A 17,293-nucleotide genomic window follows, 5' to 3' on the forward strand; every position below is an offset into this window, starting at 1 on the left:
GTTAGGTAGGTGTTGTTGTTTATTGTCATTGTGGTGTTAGGTAGGTGTTGTTGTTTATTGTCATTGTGGTGTTAGGTAGGTGTTGTTGTTTATATACGTAGAATGTATGCACACATGACTGTAAGTCGCTTTGGATAAAAGCGTCAGCTAAATGGCATATATTATTATATTGTCATTGTGGTGTTAGGTAGGTGTTGTTGTTTATTGTCATTGTGGTGTTAGGTAGGTGTTGTTGTTTATTGTCATTGTGGTGTTAGGTAGGTGTTGTTGTTTATATTGTCATTGTGGTGTTAGGTAGGTGTTGTTTATTGTCATTGTGGTGTTAGGTAGGTGTTGTTGTTTATATTGTCATTGTGGTGTTAGGTAGGTGTTGTTGTTTATATTGTCATTGTGGTGTTAGGTAGGTGTTGTTGTTTATATTGTCATTGTGGTGTTAGGTAGGTGTTGTTGTTTATTGTCATTGTGGTGTTAGGTAGGTGTTGTTGTTTATATTGTCATTGTGGTGTTAGGTAGGTGTTGTTTATATTGTCATTGTGGTGTTAGGTAGGTGTTGTTGTTTATATTGTCATTGTGGTGTTAGGTAGGTGTTGTTGTTTATATTGTTATTGTGGTGTTAGGTAGGTGTTGTTTATTGTCATTGTGGTGTTAGGTAGGTGTTGTTGTTTATATTGTCATTGTGGTGTTAGGTAGGTGTTGTTTATTGTCATTGTGGTGTTAGGTAGGTGTTGTTGTTTATATTGTCATTGTGGTGTTAGGTAGGTGTTGTTTATTGTCATTGTGGTGTTAGGTAGGTGTTGTTGTTTATTGTCATTGTGGTGTTAGGTAGGTGTTGTTTATATTGTTATTGTGGTGTTAGGTAGGTGTTGTTGTTTATATTGTCATTGTGGTGTTAGGTAGGTGTTGTTGTTTATATTGTCATTGTGGTGTTAGGTAGGTGTTGTTGTTTATATTGTCATTGTGGTGTTAGGTAGGTGTTGTTTATATTGTCATTGTGGTGTTAGGTAGGTGTTGTTGTTTATATTGTCATTGTGGTGTTAGGTAGGTGTTGTTGTTTATTGTCATTGTGGTGTTAGATAGGTGTTGTTGTTTATATTGTCATTGTGGTGTTAGGTAGGTGTTGTTTATATTGTCATTGTGGTGTTAGGTAGGTGTTGTTGTTTATATTGTCATTGTGGTGTTAGGTAGGTGTTGTTGTTTATTGTCATTGTGGTGTTAGGTAGGTGTTGTTTATTGTCATTGTGGTGTTAGGTAGGTGTTGTTGTTTATTGTCATTGTGGTGTTAGATAGGTGTTGTTGTTTATATTGTCATTGTGGTGTTAGGTAGGTGTTGTTTATATTGTCATTGTGGTGTTAGGTAGGTGTTGTTGTTTATATTGTCATTGTGGTGTTAGGTAGGTGTTGTTTATATTGTCATTGTGGTGTTAGGTAGGTGTTGTTGTTTATATTGTCATTGTGGTGTTAGGTAGGTGTTGTTGTTTATATTGTCATTGTGGTGTTAGGTAGGTGTTGTTGTTTATATTGTCATTGTGGTGTTAGGTAGGTGTTGTTGTTTATATTGTCATTGTGGTGTTAGGTAGGTGTTGTTGTTTATATTGTCATTGTGGTGTTAGGTAGGTGTTGTTGTTTATATTGTCATTGTGGTGTTAGGTAGGTGTTGTTGTTTATATTGTCATTGTGGTGTTAGGTAGGTGTTGTTGTTTATATTGTCATTGTGGTGTTAGGTAGGTGTTGTTTATTGTCATTGTGGTGTTAGGTAGGTGTTGTTTATTGTTATTGTGGTGTTAGGTAGGTGTTGTTGTTTATTGTTATTGTGGTGTTAGGTAGGTGTTGTTTATTGTCATTGTGGTGTTAGGTAGGTGTTGTTTATTGTCATTGTGGTGTTAGGTAGGTGTTGTTGTTTATATTGTCATTGTGGTGTTAGGTAGGTGTTGTTTATTGTCATTGTGGTGTTAGGTAGGTGTTGTTTATATTGTCATTGTGGTGTTAGGTAGGTGTTGTTTATTGTTATTGTGGTGTTAGGTAGGTGTTGTTGTTTATTGTTATTGTGGTGTTAGGTAGGTGTTGTTGTTTATATTGTCATTGTGGTGTTAGGTAGGTGTTGTTTATTGTCATTGTGGTGTTAGGTAGGTGTTGTTGTTTATATTGTCATTGTGGTGTTAGGTAGGTGTTGTTGTTTATATTGTCATTGTGGTGTTGTTTATATTGTCATTGTGGTGTTAGGTAGGTGTTGTTGTTTATATTGTCATTGTGGTGTTAGGTAGGTGTTGTTGTTTATTGTCATTGTGGTGTTAGGTAGGTGTTGTTGTTTATTGTTATTGTGGTGTTAGGTAGGTGTTGTTTATTGTCATTGTGGTGTTAGGTAGGTGTTGTTGTTTATATTGTCATTGTGGTGTTAGGTAGGTGTTGTTGTTTATATTGTCATTGTGGTGTTAGGTAGGTGTTGTTGTTTATATTGTCATTGTGGTGTTAGGTAGGTGTTGTTTATTGTCATTGTGGTGTTAGGTAGGTGTTGTTGTTTATATTGTCATTGTGGTGTTAGGTAGGTGTTGTTGTTTATTGTCATTGTGGTGTTAGGTAGGTGTTGTTGTTTATATTGTCATTGTGGTGTTAGGTAGGTGTTGTTGTTTATTGTCATTGTGGTGTTAGGTAGGTGTTGTTGTTTATTGTCATTGTGGTGTTGTTGTTTATATTGTCATTGTGGTGTTAGGTAGGTGTTGTTGTTTATATTGTCATTGTGGTGTTAGGTAGGTGTTGTTGTTTATATTGTCATTGTGGTGTTAGGTAGGTGTTGTTTATATTGTCATTGTGGTGTTAGGTAGGTGTTGTTTATTGTCATTGTGGTGTTAGGTAGGTGTTGTTGTTTATATTGTCATTGTGGTGTTAGGTAGGTGTTGTTGTTTATATTGTCATTGTGGTGTTGTTTATATTGTCATTGTGGTGTTAGGTAGGTGTTGTTGTTTATATTGTCATTGTGGTGTTAGGTAGGTGTTGTTTATTGTCATTGTGGTGTTAGGTAGGTGTTGTTGTTTATATTGTCATTGTGGTGTTAGGTAGGTGTTGTTTATTGTCATTGTGGTGTTAGGTAGGTGTTGTTGTTTATATTGTCATTGTGGTGTTAGGTAGGTGTTGTTTATTGTCATTGTGGTGTTAGGTAGGTGTTGTTTATTGTCATTGTGGTGTTAGGTAGGTGTTGTTGTTTATATTGTCATTGTGGTGTTAGGTAGGTGTTGTTTATTGTCATTGTGGTGTTAGGTAGGTGTTGTTGTTTATATTGTCATTGTGGTGTTAGGTAGGTGTTGTTGTTTATTGTCATTGTGGTGTTAGGTAGGTGTTGTTGTTTATATTGTCATTGTGGTGTTAGGTAGGTGTTGTTGTTTATTGTCATTGTGGTGTTAGGTAGGTGTTGTTGTTTATATTGTCATTGTGGTGTTAGGTAGGTGTTGTTGTTTATTGTCATTGTGGTGTTAGGTAGGTGTTGTTGTTTATTGTCATTGTGGTGTTGTTGTTTATATTGTCATTGTGGTGTTAGGTAGGTGTTGTTGTTTATATTGTCATTGTGGTGTTAGGTAGGTGTTGTTGTTTATATTGTCATTGTGGTGTTAGGTAGGTGTTGTTGTTTATATTGTCATTGTGGTGTTTCACTAGCCATTTTAACTGACCTTAACTATCGTAACTATCGTAGTACTAACTACCATAGTACTAATCTTAACTAACGTAGTACTAATCTTAACTACTGTAGTACTGATCTTAACTCTAAGATACAGAACGCGTCTCCTTCCTGAACAGTATGACGGCTGCGTGGTCCCATGGTGTTTATATTTGCGTACTATTCTTTGCACAGAAGAATGTGGTACATTCAGTTTTTGGGCAATTGCTCCCAATGATGAACCAGACTCCCTCCATCCCTCGTCTCTCCCTCCATCCCTCGTCTCTCTCTCCATCCCTCGTCTCTCCCTCCATCCCTCGTCTCTCCCTCCATCCCTAGTCTCTCCCTCCATCCCTCGTCTCTCCCTCCATCCCTCGTCTCTCCCTCCATCCCTCGTCTCTCCCTCCATCCCTCGTCTCTCCCTCCATCCCTCGTCTCTCCCTCCATCCCTCGTCTCTCCCTCCATCCCTCGTCTCTCCCTCCATCCCTCGTCTCTTTCTCCATCCCTCGTCTCTCTCTCCATCCCTCGTCTCTCTCTCCCTCTCTCCATCCCTCGTCTCTCTCTCCATCCCTCCCATCCTCTCTCCATCCCTCCCATCCTCTCTCCCATCCTCTTTCCCTAACACTGCGGTTCTGATTGGCTGGGCCAGCAGCCCGTGGTGACGTCCCTGACTTCTCTGGCAATTCCCCAGTTCCCAACGACCCCAGCGACCATGTGAACCCTGACCTTGACCCCGCCGTGCCCCGCTCCCAGGCCGAGATCGAACTCCTCTTGAAGAGAGAGGAGGAGGAGCACAGGGAGGAGGAGGCACGTCTTCTCAAGAAGGACGCCGAGAAAAAGAGGAGGAAGAAACAGAAGAAGGAGGAGGCTGAGAGACAGAGGAGTCTGCAGGAGGAGAGGAGTCTGCAGGAGGAGAGGAGGCTGCAGGAGGAGAGGAGGCGCGAGGAAGAGCGGCTGCAGATGGAGAAGGAGGCAGAGAAGGCCGAGAAGATGCAGGAGGAAGCAGAGGCGGCCATGAAGGAGCAGGAAAGGAAGCTGGAGGAGGAGAGGAGGAGACACGAGGAGGACCTGAAGGAGAACCTCAGGGAGCTAGAGGAGGAAGAAGAAGAGGAAGACATGGAGTGGCTGTTGAGAGGAGATGTTTTCCAGATCTTTCCAGAGGAGCCGACCGAAGAGGACCTCCTTACACCTCCCTTAGCCGAGCCCACTGAGAAACAAGAGGAGGATGGAGGAGAGGAGTGGGGAGTGGTGGCACACAGACCTGGGAACACCCTCCCGTTAGGTTGTGATATCTCTGATGTCATCGTGACGTGTGAGAACGCTCAGCTGACCAACTTCCCTCCCCTGAACATCCCTGAACTCAAGTCTCTGAGCCTGGAGGGTAAGTTTAAGGGAAACTCCAACCCCCGCAAAAAAAACGATAATTTGGTATATATGTTTAATTAGTAAATTGTTGATATAGTCCCAATATGTTTTCAAGATATGCCACTTTGAAAGTGCAGAAATACAGCCGGTATCATATTATACTGTATTTCTGCACTTTCAAAGTGACATATCTTGAAAACATATTGGGACTATATCAACAATTTACTAATTAAACAAATACCAAACGATAGTGTTTGGTTGGTTGGAATTTTCCTTTAAGGCAGCTGTGTGTGTGTGTGTGTGTGTGTGTGTGTGTGTGTGTGTGTGTGTGTGTGTGTGTGTGTGTGTGTGTGTGTGTGTGTGTGTGTGTGTGTGTGTGTGTGTGTGTGTGTGTGTGTGTGTGTGTGTGTGTGTGTGTGTGCGTGTGTGTGTATAAGGTAGACAACACACACCATCATATAATATGTTAGACACTAAACCAGAAATGTCAAATCACAAACCACCCAAAACACAAAAACCAATCCCCATCTATTGAGAAGTGAGTCATGTTTTTTGTTTGGTCGTTGTGATGGTAATTCCTAATGTGGTCACACAGACTAAAGTTAATAGGAGTAGAAACTAAAGAGAAAAATAAATACTGGAGGATGGATTTATTAGCTTCTCATGCCTGTTGGTTTTTATACTGCAATTATGGAGGCTTTTGGCATAATTATGGTATGCACTAGAAGTATGAGAGCTTCTGGACCATGTCTTGACTTGCAGGACACGTAGTCATGGAAAGTACAACAGAGTCATTCTGAACACTAGTATTTAACAACACTATAACACCAGGCTATGGAGTCCAGTCATTCTGAACACTAGTATTTAACAACACTATAACACCAGGCTATGGAGTCCAGTCATTCTGAACACTAGTATTTAACAACACTATAACGCCAGGCTATGGAGTCCAGTCATTCTGAACACTAGTATTTAACAACACTATAACACCAGGCTATGGAGTCCAGTCATTCTGAACACTAGTATTTAACAACACTATAACACCAGGCTATGGAGTCCAGTCATTCTGAACACTAGTATTTAACAACACTATAACACCAGGCTATGGAGTCCAGTCATTCTGAACACTAGTATTTAACAACACTATAACACCAGGCTATGGAGTCCAGTCATTCTGAACACTAGTATTTAACAACACTATAACACCAGGGCGGTGGAGTCCAGGCTTAATGAAAACACTATCCCCAGCATGGATGATATTCATCTTATTCCTCAGATTAATATGTCTCTTAATTTACCGCCAGGTAACGCCATCACAACCATCCCAGTGGGGGCGTTCAATGGTATCCCCAACCTGGAGTGGATTAACCTGAGCAAGAACAAGTTGGTGACTTCTGGCATTGCCCCACGTGCCTTCAAAGTAAGAGTCTCTCCTTTGAAATAAGAGCCCGTCTCTCTGCTGGCATTGGCCTGTACTCCTTCAAAGTAAGAGTCTCTCCTTTGAAATAAGAGCCCGTCTCTCTGCTGGCACCAGCCTATACTCCTTCAAAGTAAGAGTCTTTCCTTTGAAATAAGAGCCCGTCTCTCTGCTGGCATCGGCCTATACTCCTTCAAAGTAAGAGTCTCTCCTTTGAAATAAGAGCCCGTCTCTCTGCTGGCACCAGCCTATACTCCTTCAAAGTAAGAGTCTTTCCTTTGAAATAAGAGCCCGTCTCTCTGCTGGCATCGGCCTATACTCCTTCAAAGTAAGAGTCAGGTTTTTTTCTTTCTTCTTTTGCTGGCTTCACTCCACACTCCTTCAAAGTAAGAGTCTGCTTCTCTGCGGCCATTGCCTCACACGCTTTCCAAAAATAAGGAGTCTGTTTCCAATGAGCCTGTCCAACCAATGAAATATGAACAGCGTGGGAACAGTCTAAGAAGATGAATATGTGAACAAACAGAAGCATGTCAACATGGGGGGGCATTTGACTCACTCTCTCTGGTCAAAATAAAAGTCTGCGTTTTTAAACAGTCAATATTTAAATCCATCTGGAACATTTCCCAGAACACACAGCGGCCTATCATGTTCGAGTTCTGACTAGGCCCGAACACAACACTGCACTGATGAGAGAGGGAGAGAACACAGGTGAGCTAGCAGCTATTTGTTTGATAAGTGAAAAGTCGAGCCGGGTTAGTTGGATCTGGGTCTGATGTCCATGACACATTTGTCCATAGAGAAACTCTCTCTTTAGTGATCTGGTGGCCACTTCAACCATCCCCCGTTAATTACTGCAATTACACTTTGGAGAATATGGGAGAAAATCCACAATTACATTCCATTCACTCTTGAATCTCAAAACACTTCGATGGACATCAGCAGTATAGATATACGATTTAACTTTGCGAGGCACAACAGACGCCAAACTCTCACTTCTACCCGTTTTAAACCAACATGAGCTAATTTAAACTGTAGCACGACTCTTGGAGCCAGTCTGCCATTTAGTTTGAAGCACAATGAAACACAGTCTAAACTCTATAAGCCATGGAGGCTTTAAAGGAAGGATGCCTGTTGAGCTAGCATCACCCCCATTCTCCCTGCTCTGCCACAAACCTGCACACGCCTTTTAACAAAAACAACATTCCATGGCCCTTAGTCAAGAGAAACCTCAGGGGGACAGGGAGAGAGAAACCTCAGGGGGACAGGGAGAGAGAAACCTCAGGGGGACAGGGAGAGAGAAACCTCAGGGGGACAGGGAGAGAGAAACCTCAGGGGGACAGGGAGAGAGAAACCTCAGGGGGACAGGGAGAGAGAAACCTCAGGGGGACAGGGAGAGAGAAACCTCAGGGGGACAGGCAGAGAGAAACCTCAAACAGGCAGAGAGAAACCTCAGGGGGACAGGCAGAGAGAAACCTCTCAGGGGGACAGGGAGAGAGAAACCTCATTTGAACAGGGAGAGAGAAACCTCAGGGGGACAGGGAGAGAGAAACCTCAGGGGGACAGGGAGAGAGAAACCTCATTTGAACAGGGAGAGAGAAACCTCAGGGGGAGGAGAAACCTCAGGGGGACAGGAGAGAGAAACCTCAGGGGGACAGGGAGAGAGAAACCTCATTTGAACAGGGAGAGAGAAACCTCAGGGGGACAGGGAGAGAGAAACCTTGAACAGGGAGGGGGACAGGCAGAGAAAACCTCAGGGGGACAGGCAGAGAGAAACCTCAGGGGGACAGGCAGAGAGAAACCTCAGGGGACAGGCAGAGAGAGAAACCTCAGGGGGACAGAGAGAAACCCTCAGGGGGACAGGCAGAGAGAAACCTCCAGAGAGAAACCTCAGGGGGACAGGCAGAGAGAAACCTCAGGGGACAGGCAGAGAGAAACCTCAGGGGACAGGAGAGAGAAACCTCAGGGGACAGGGAGAGAGAAACCTCAGGGGACAGGGAAGAAAACCTCAGGGGGACAGGCAGAGAGAAACCTTCAGGGAGAGAGAAACCTCAGGGGGACAGGCAGAGAGAAACCTCAGGGGGACAGGGAGAGAGAAACCTCAGGGGGACAGGGAGAGAGAAACCTCAGGGGGACAGGGAGAAAAACCTCAGGGGGACAGGGAGAGAGAAACCTCAGGGGGACAGGCAGAGAGAAACCTCAGGGGGACAGGGAGAGATAAACCTCAGGGGGACAGGGAGAGATAAACCTCAGGGGGACAGGGAGAGAGAAACCTCAGGGGGACAGGGAGAGAGAAACCTCATTTGAACAGGGAGAGAGAAACCTCATTTGAACAGGAGAGAGAAACCTCAGGGGGACAGGGAGAGAGAAACCTCAGGGGGACAGGGAGAGAGAAACCTCAGGGGGACAGGCAGAGAGAAACCTCAGGGGGACAGGGAGAGAGAAACCTCAGGGGGACAGGGAGAGAGAAACCTCAGGGGGACAGGGAGAGAGAAACCTCAGGGGGACAGGGAGAGAGAAACCTCAGGGGGACAGGGAGAGAGAAACCTCAGGGGGACAGGCAGAGAGAAACCTCAGGGGAACAGGGAGAGAGAAACCTCAGGGGGACAGGGAGAGAGAAACCTCAGGGGGACAGGGAGAGAGAAACCTATTTCCAGCCAGCTAGATCCACTGAGGTACTATATCACCAGAAAGAGGCGAGGTGAGACAATCAGGGTATTTCTACAGCAAGAACCCTTGATTTCGTTAACAAAAATATTGTGACAACATGGATCGTTTTTCTTTTCCAGTACTTTAGGTACGCTTGATTTAGCTTGCCTTCTTTAATGGAACCAATAGAAGAGTCCCAATACGTATTTCAAACCAGGTGTGATCCTGTGACTGTTACATTCCAATGTACAATATTTACATTTCTTTTATCGGTTTCCCCTTCCACAGAATGACAGATTATTTTCCATCACTATAACATGGCAACGATAGAACATCTATCTAGATATATAAAGTACTTTATTTTCCATTTGGTTAGAGTTGTTTAAATTTCCCAGAGACGCACGTCGTTTAATGTTGTTAATGATCGTTGGTCAGGGCCTGAAGTTCCTGAGCCGTCTGTTCCTGGACAACAACCTCCTAGAGACGGTTCCAACAGATCTCCCATCAACACTACAGGAACTCAAGATCAACGAGAACCACCTCAAAGGCATCGAGGAGAACAGCTTCCGAGGTAACCAAACTAAACAACATGTCTACATGTTACTAGTTACTGGACAAACATTTTCAAAGTCATTTTCTTGTGGGGGGCTGCAATGCTTCAATCAACAACAAAAAACAATTGTTTCAACTGCACAAACGTAAATATTTGTTAGTGGAAGTGGCTGAAACCATAACCAGCACAGGGAGACTTTTATAGGAAAATGTTTTCACTGCTGTGTAATTTCTGAAAGGTCTGAGTAGCCTGTTGATCTTGGAGTTGGAGGGGAATGTCCTGAACGAAGGGACCGTGGATCATCAAGCTTTCAGTCCCCTCTCTCAGCTCTCTTACCTCCGTCTGGGCAGAAACCACTTCAGGACCGTCCCCCAGGGCCTGCCTCCATCTCTACTGGTGAGATTTATCCGTTTTTATTCAAAGATGTATATAAACTCTGGATTACTGAGGCCATGGAGAGGCTTTGAAGCCACCTGTCGGCCATATTGGCACTCCCCAGTCCTCCATAGGAATGAATGGAATTTTATAGTATTTCAATAAAATGTTTCAAGGACAAAATTACATGTATTTAAGGATCTGTTTGTTGTAGTGGGGAAAATAACCAAAAATGATACTTTTAAGGAAAAGGTGTATATATATATATATATTCATATATAAAAAGTCCCTTTTTCAGGACCCCGTCTTTCAAAGATAATTAATAAAAATCCAAATAACTTCACAGATCTTCATTGTAAAGGGTTTAAACACTGTTTCCCAGGCTTGTTCAATGAACCATAATCAATGAATGAACATGCACCTGTGGGACGGTCATTAAGACACTAACAGCTTACAGATGGTAGGCAATTAAGGTCACAGTTATAAAAACTTAGGACACTAAAGAGGCCTTTCTACTGACTCTGAAAAACGGCAAAAGATAGATGCCCCGGGTCCCTGCTCATCTGTGTGAACATGCCTTAGGCATGCTGCAAGGAGGCATGAGGACTGCAGATGTGGCCAGGGCAATACATTGCAATGTCCGTACTGTGAGACGCCTAAGACAGCGCTACAGGGAGACAGGACGGACAGCTGATCGTCCTCGCAGTGGCAGACCACGTGTAATAACGCCTGCACAGGATCGGTACATCCGAACATCACACCTGCAGGACAGGTAGAGGATGGCAACAACAACTGTCCGGGTTACACCAGGAACATACAATGCCTCCATCAGTGCTCAGACTGTCCGCAATCGGCTGAGAGAGGCTGGACTAAGGGCTTGTAGGCCTGTTGTAAGGCAGGTCCTCACCAGATACCATCAGTGTTCAGACTGTCTGCAATAGGCTGAGACAGGCTGGACTGAGGACTTGTAGGCCTGTTGTAAGGCAGGTCCTCGCCAGACATCACCGGCAACAACGTCACCTATGGGCACAAACCCACCGTCGCTGGACCAGACAGGACTGGCAAAAAGTGCTCTTCACTGATGAGTCAAGGTTTTGTCTCACCAGGGGTGATGGTTGGATTCGCGTTTATCGTCGAAGGAATGAGCGTTACATCGAGGCCTGTACTCTGGAGCGGGATCGATTTGGAGGTGGAGGGTCCGTCATGGTCTGGGACGGTGTGTCACAGCATCATCGCACTGAGCTTGTTGTCATTGCAGGCAATCTCAACGCTGTGCGTTACAGGGAAGACATCCTCCTCTCTCATGTGGTACCCTTCCTGCAGGCTCATCCTGACATGACACTCGAGCATGACAATGCCACCAGCCATACCGCTCGTTCTGTGCGGGATTTCCTGCAAGACAGGAATGTCAGTGTTCTGCCATGGCCAGCGAAGAGCCCGGATCTCAATCCCATTGAGCACGTCTGGGACCTGTTGGATCGGAGGGTGAGGGCTAGGGCCATTCCCCCGAGAAATGTCCGGGAACCTGCAGGTGCCTTGGTGGAGGAGTGGGGTAACATCTCACAGCAAGAACTGGCAAATCTGGTGCAGTCCAAGAGGAGGAGATGCAGTGCAGTACTTAATGCAGCTGGTGGCCACACCACATACTGACTGTTACTTTTGATTTTGACCCCCCCTTTGTTCAGGGACACATTATTCCATTTCTGTTCGTCACATGTCTGTGGAACTTGTTCAGTTTATGTCTCAGTTGTTGAATCTTGTTATATTTATACAAATATCTACACATGTTCAGTTTGCTGAAAATAAAACGCAGTTGACAGTCAGGACGTTTCTTTTTTTGCTGAGTTTATATATATATATATATATATATATATATATATATATATATATATATATATATATATATATATATATATGAAATATTGTTTTAGCCATAGAAATGCATTTATTAATCTTTATAAGAATAAATGTGTCATAAACACAGTGTAGATTTTCGCACATCTGTACATTTCAATGAAACACAGTGAAGCAACTACAGCCCTTTTCTTGATAAGCCTTATCCACGACTCACTCTCACGCTTTGGTTAAAGACAAGGTGCCATGTCAGGAAGGAGTGGCTCAAACACGGCTAACCTCAACAGTCAGCTCTGCTTCACATAACATCCTGTCATCACATCCTGTCATCACATAACATCCTGTCATTACATAACATCCTGTCATCACATAACATCCTGTCATCACATAACATCCTGTCATCACATAACATCCTGTCATCACATAACATCCTGTACATCCTGTCATCACATAACATCCTGTCATTACATAACATCCTGTACATCCTGTCATCACATAACATCCTGTCATCACATAACATCCTGTCATCACATAACATCCTGTCATGACATAACATCCTGTCATGACATAACATCCTGTCATGACATAACATCCTGTCATCACATAACATCCTGTCATCACGTAACATCCTGTCATTACATAACATCCTGTCATCACATAACATCCTGTCATTACATAACATCCTGTCATCACATAACATCCTGTCATCACATAACATCCTGTCATCACATAACATCCTGTACATCCTGTCATCACATAACATCCTGTCATTACATAACATCCTGTCATTACATAACATCCTGTCATCACATAACATCCTGTCATCACATAACATCCTGTCATCACATAACATCCTGTCATCACATAACATCCTGTCATTACATAACATCCTGTCATTACATAACATCCTGTCATCACGTAACATCCTGTCATCACGTAACATCCTGTCATCACATAACATCCTGTCATTACATAACATCCTGTACATCCTGTCATTACATAACATCCTGTCATGACATAACATCCTGTCATTACATAACATCCTGTCATTACATAACATCCTGTCATTACATAACATCCTGTCATCACATAACATCCTGTACATCCTGTCATCACATAACATCCTGTCATCACATAACATCCTGTACATCCTGTCATTACATAACATCCTGTCATCACATAACATCCTGTCATCACATAACATCCTGTCATCACATAACATCCTGTCATCACATAACATCCTGTCATCACATAACATCCTGTCATCACATAACATCCTGTCATCACGTAACATCCTGTCATTACATAACATCCTGTCATCACATAACATCCTGTCATTACATAACATCCTGTCATTACATAACATCCTGTCATCACATAACATCCTGTCATTACATAACATCCTGTCATCACATAACATCCTGTACAGCCTGTCATTACATTCGTCCAATTACAGTGAGCTACATTTGTATTGTTGTCTATTAGAGGAGCAAAGGGCCTCTCCGGCAAACAGTGCATCTCCATTGTGTATAAATACTCTTCATTTTATCGTTCTGTTTGCAGGAGGTTTATCTAGAGAACAACCTGATAGAAGAGATATCCGACTGTGTCTTCAACCAATCCACTAACCTGAACGTGATCTCACTGAGACACAACAGACTGGAGGAGTCCAGGATAGCACCTCTAGCATGGATCAACCACAAGTAAGAAAACTAGAGGATTTCACAAGTCTTCTTTTCAATGCATATATTACAAAGAAACTATAGCAAAGTTATATATGAGTTGCCCCCCACCCCTTGCCCTCAGATCAGCATCAATTCGTCAGGACATGGACTCTACAAGGTGTCTAAAGCATTCCACAGGGATGCTGGCCCATGTGGACTCTACAAGGTGTCTAAAACATTCCACAGGGATGCTGGCCCATGTGGACTCTACAAGATGTCTAAAGCATTCCACAGGGATGCTGGTCCATGTGGACTCTACAAGGTGTTGAAAGCATTCCACAGGGATGCTGGCCCATGTGGACTCTACAAGGTGTCGAAAGCATTCCACAGGGATGCTGGCCCATGTGGACTCTACAAGGTGTCTAAAGCATTCCACAGGGATGCTGGCCCATGTGGACTCTACAAGGTGTCTAAAGCATTCCACAGGGATGCTGGTCCATGTGGACTCTACAAGGTGTCGAAAGCATTCCACAGGGATGCTGGCCCATGTGGACTCCAATGCTTCCCACAGTTGGCTGGATGTGCTTTGGGCGGTAGACCATTTTTGACACACACGAGAAACTGTCTTGAGTGTGAAAAAAAACCCAGCAGCGTTGCAGTTCTTGACACAAACCGGTGTGCCTGGCACCTACAACCATCCGTTCAAAGGCACTTAAATCTTTTGTCCTGTCCGTTCACCTTCTGAATGGCACACAGACACAATCCATGTCTCAGTTGTCTCAAGGCTTAAAAATCCTCCTTTAACCATGTCTCCTCCCCTTTAACCAGGTCTCCTCCCCTTTAACCAGGTCTCCTCCCCAGGTCTCCTCCCCTTTAACCAGGTCTCCTCCCCTTTAACCAGGTCTCCTCCCCAGGTCTCCTCCCCTTTAACCAGGTCTCCTCCCCTTTAACCAGGTCTCCTCCCCTTTAACCAGGTCTCCTGCCCTTTAACCAGGTCTCCTGCCCTTTAACCAGGTCCTCCCCTTTAACCAGGTCTCCTCCCCTTTAACCAGGTCTCCTCCCCTTTAACCAGGTCTCCTCCCCTTTAACCAGGTCTCCTCCCCTTTAACCCCCCGTTCCTCCCCTTTAACCAGGTCTCCTCCCCTTTAACCCCCGTCTCCTCCCCTTTAACCAGGTCTCCTCCCCTTTAACCAGGTCTCCTCCCCTTTAACCCCCTCCCCTTTAACCAGGTCTCCTCCCCTTTAACCAGGTCTTCTCCCCTTTAACCAGGTCTCCTCCCCTTTAACCAGGTCTCCTCCCCTTTAACCAGGTCTCCTCCCCTTTAACCCCCGTCTCCTCCCCCTTCATCTACACTGATTGAAGTGGATTTAACAGGTGACATCATTAAGGGATCACAGCTTTCATTTGGATTCACCTGGTCAGTCTGTCAGAGAAAGAGCAGGTGTACTTAATGTTTTGTCCACTCAGTTTATTTCACATTCCTGTGTAGCTTTATTTTCTCGACATAAAACTCATCTCTCACTTTTTCCCCTCCCTTCCTCTCGTTTACTTTCACTTTTCCCACTCTCTCATCAGGAACCTGGAGTCCATTGACCTGTCCTACAACCGCCTGTACCTGGTCCCATCCTACCTGCCCAGAGCTCTGGTCCACCTGGTCTTGGTAGGGAACCAGATTGAGAGAATACCAGGTATGTACCATCCAGGATCGCTTTGGAAAGATTTCGTTCTGTTAAGTACTTATCGTCTGGGAATACAAAACGTACATCTTGCTTTATGTTTTTATACAGGGTTTGTGTTCGCCCACATGGAGCCGGGGATAGAGTACCTGTACCTGTCCCACAACAAGCTGGATGGGGAGGGAGTGGAGCCTCAGTCCTTCTTCGGTGCTCACACCTCCATGACAGAGCTGTGTTTAGACCACAACCAGCTCATAACGGTTCCCCCTGGTATCAACCAGATGAGCACTCTGCACTTCCTCCACCTCAATAACAACAGAATCAGGTACTGTAGACGCACCCTGTGTCTCAAATGGTACCCTATTCCCTATATAGAGCACTACTTTAGAACAGGACCCTATTCCCTATATAGTGTACTACTTTAGACCAGGGCCCTATTCCCTATATAGTGCCCTACTTTAGACCAGGGCCCTATTCCCTATATAGTGCACTACTTTCGACCAGGGCCCTATTCCCTACGTAGTGCACTACTTTAGACCAGGGCCCTATTCCCTACGTAGTGCACTACTTTTGACCAGGGCCCTATTCCCTACGTAGTGCACTACTTTAGACCAGGGCCCTATTCCCTACGTAGTGCACTACTTTAGACCAGGGCCCTATTCCCTACGTAGTGCACTACTTTAGACCAGGGATGTAGGGGTCATTTGGGGTGTAACCACTGCCTCATTAGGCTAACTATTCACTGCTGTTATTGGTTATTTATGACCACACTCAACCACGCGTTGAAAAGACAAAAAAACACGGATTAAGATCAAGAGTATTGACTGCTTGGCAGACCAGAGTATAGACTATATACGTAATCACTTCAAATCAACGTGTATTTGTCGCGTGCTCAGAATACAACATGTGTAGTAGACCTTACAGTGAAATGCTGAATACAACAGGTGTAGTAGACCTCACAGTGAAATGCTGAATACAACAGGTGTAGTAGACCTTACAGTGAAATGCTAAATACAACAGGTGTAGTAGACCTTACAGTGACATGCTGAATACAACAGGTGTAGTAGACCTTACAGTGAAATGCTAAATACAACAGGTGTAGTAGACATTACAGTGAAATGCTGAATACAACAGGTGTAGTAGACCTTACAGTGAAATGCTGAATACAACAGGTGTAGTAGACCTTACAGTGAAATGCTGAATACAACAGGTGTAGTAGACCTTACAGTGAAATGCTGAATACAACAGGTGTAGTAGACCTCACAGTGAAATGCTAAATACAACAGGTGTAGTAGACCTTACAGTGACATGCTAAATACAACAGGTGTAGTAGACATTACAGTGAAATGCTGAATACAACAGGTGTAGTAGACCTTACAGTGAAATGCTGAATACAACAGGTGTAGTAGACCTTACAGTGAAATGCTGAATACAACAGGTGTAGTAGACCTTACAGTGAAATGCTGAATACAACAGGTGTAGTAGACCTCACAGTGAAATGCTGAATACAACAGGTGTAGTAGACCTTACAGTGAAATGCTAAATACAACAGGTGTAGTAGACCTTACAGTGAAATGCTGAATACAACAGGTGTAGTAGACCTCCCAGTGAAATGCTGAATACAACAGGTGTAGTAGACCTCCCAGTGAAATGCTGAATACAACAGGTGTAGTAGACCTTACAGTGAAATGCTGAATACAACAGGTGTAGTAGACCTTACAGTGAAATGCTGAATACAACAGGTGTAGTAGACCTTACAGTGAAATGCTGAATACAACAGGTGTAGTAGACCTTACAGTGAAATGCTGAATACAACAGGTGTAGTAGACCTTACAGTGAAATGCTGAATACAACAGGTGTAGTAGACCTCACAGTGAAATGCTGAATACAACAGGTGTAGTAGACCTTACAGTGAAATGCTAAATACAACAGGTGTAGTAGACCTTACAGTGAAATGCTGAATACAACAGGTGTAGTAGACCTCCCAGTGAAATGCTGAATACAACAGGTGTAGTAGACCTCACAGTGAAATACTGAATACAACAGGTGTAGTAGACCTCCCAGTGAAATACTGAATACAACAGGTGTAGTAGACC

General features: G+C 43.9%; 1 protein-coding gene and 4 long non-coding RNA genes across 13 annotated transcripts in view; 4 read left to right on the top strand and 1 right to left on the bottom strand.

The window, feature by feature from the left end:
- The window catches only part of LOC118378750 (extracellular matrix protein 2-like), a 49,163-nt gene that overhangs the window by 28,835 nt on the left and 3,035 nt on the right, over positions 1-17,293 (top strand). For both annotated transcript variants that reach the window (XM_052474276.1, XM_052474278.1), the window contains 7 exons: positions 4,339-5,028; positions 6,317-6,432; positions 9,511-9,646; positions 9,867-10,024; positions 13,421-13,560; positions 15,097-15,209; positions 15,309-15,522. In XM_052474276.1, the coding sequence (XP_052330236.1) occupies positions 4,339-5,028; positions 6,317-6,432; positions 9,511-9,646; positions 9,867-10,024; positions 13,421-13,560; positions 15,097-15,209; positions 15,309-15,522 (1,567 nt within the window). The remainder of the gene's footprint in view (positions 1-4,338; positions 5,029-6,316; positions 6,433-9,510; positions 9,647-9,866; positions 10,025-13,420; positions 13,561-15,096; positions 15,210-15,308; positions 15,523-17,293) is intronic.
- On the top strand, positions 85-4,329 carry LOC127910471 (uncharacterized). The gene is made up of 3 exons (XR_008074984.1): positions 85-326; positions 618-787; positions 2,982-4,329. It is a non-coding gene; the product is annotated as an uncharacterized LOC127910471 (long non-coding RNA).
- On the bottom strand, positions 7,939-8,901 carry LOC127910472 (uncharacterized). 3 transcript variants are annotated; one of them, XR_008074986.1, is made up of 4 exons: positions 8,799-8,854; positions 8,600-8,624; positions 8,097-8,121; positions 7,939-8,029 (listed from the first exon to the last, which is right to left on the bottom strand). It is a non-coding gene; the product is annotated as an uncharacterized LOC127910472 (long non-coding RNA). The 3 variants fall into 3 exon arrangements; XR_008074987.1 differs by lacking the exon at positions 8,600-8,624 and having other exon boundaries at positions 8,824-8,901; XR_008074985.1 differs by lacking the exons at positions 8,600-8,624; positions 8,799-8,854 and adding an exon at positions 8,477-8,554.
- On the top strand, positions 14,120-15,076 carry LOC127910465 (uncharacterized). Of its 2 annotated transcripts, none has more exons than XR_008074973.1 (4): positions 14,120-14,369; positions 14,436-14,495; positions 14,554-14,613; positions 14,791-15,076. It is a non-coding gene; the product is annotated as an uncharacterized LOC127910465 (long non-coding RNA). The 2 variants fall into 2 exon arrangements; XR_008074974.1 differs by lacking the exon at positions 14,120-14,369 and adding an exon at positions 14,379-14,402.
- Positions 16,468-17,293, top strand: part of LOC127910467 (uncharacterized) — a 2,892-nt gene continuing 2,066 nt past the window's right edge. For all 5 annotated transcript variants that reach the window (XR_008074976.1, XR_008074979.1, XR_008074977.1 and 2 more), the window contains exons 1-2: positions 16,468-17,243; positions 17,282-17,293. The exon at positions 17,282-17,293 is cut by the window's right edge. This is a non-coding gene — a long non-coding RNA (uncharacterized LOC127910467). The remainder of the gene's footprint in view (positions 17,244-17,281) is intronic.

This window comes from Oncorhynchus keta, chromosome 21 (assembly GCF_023373465.1).
Source record: "Oncorhynchus keta strain PuntledgeMale-10-30-2019 chromosome 21, Oket_V2, whole genome shotgun sequence".
Taxonomy (NCBI): Eukaryota; Metazoa; Chordata; class Actinopteri; order Salmoniformes; family Salmonidae; genus Oncorhynchus; species Oncorhynchus keta.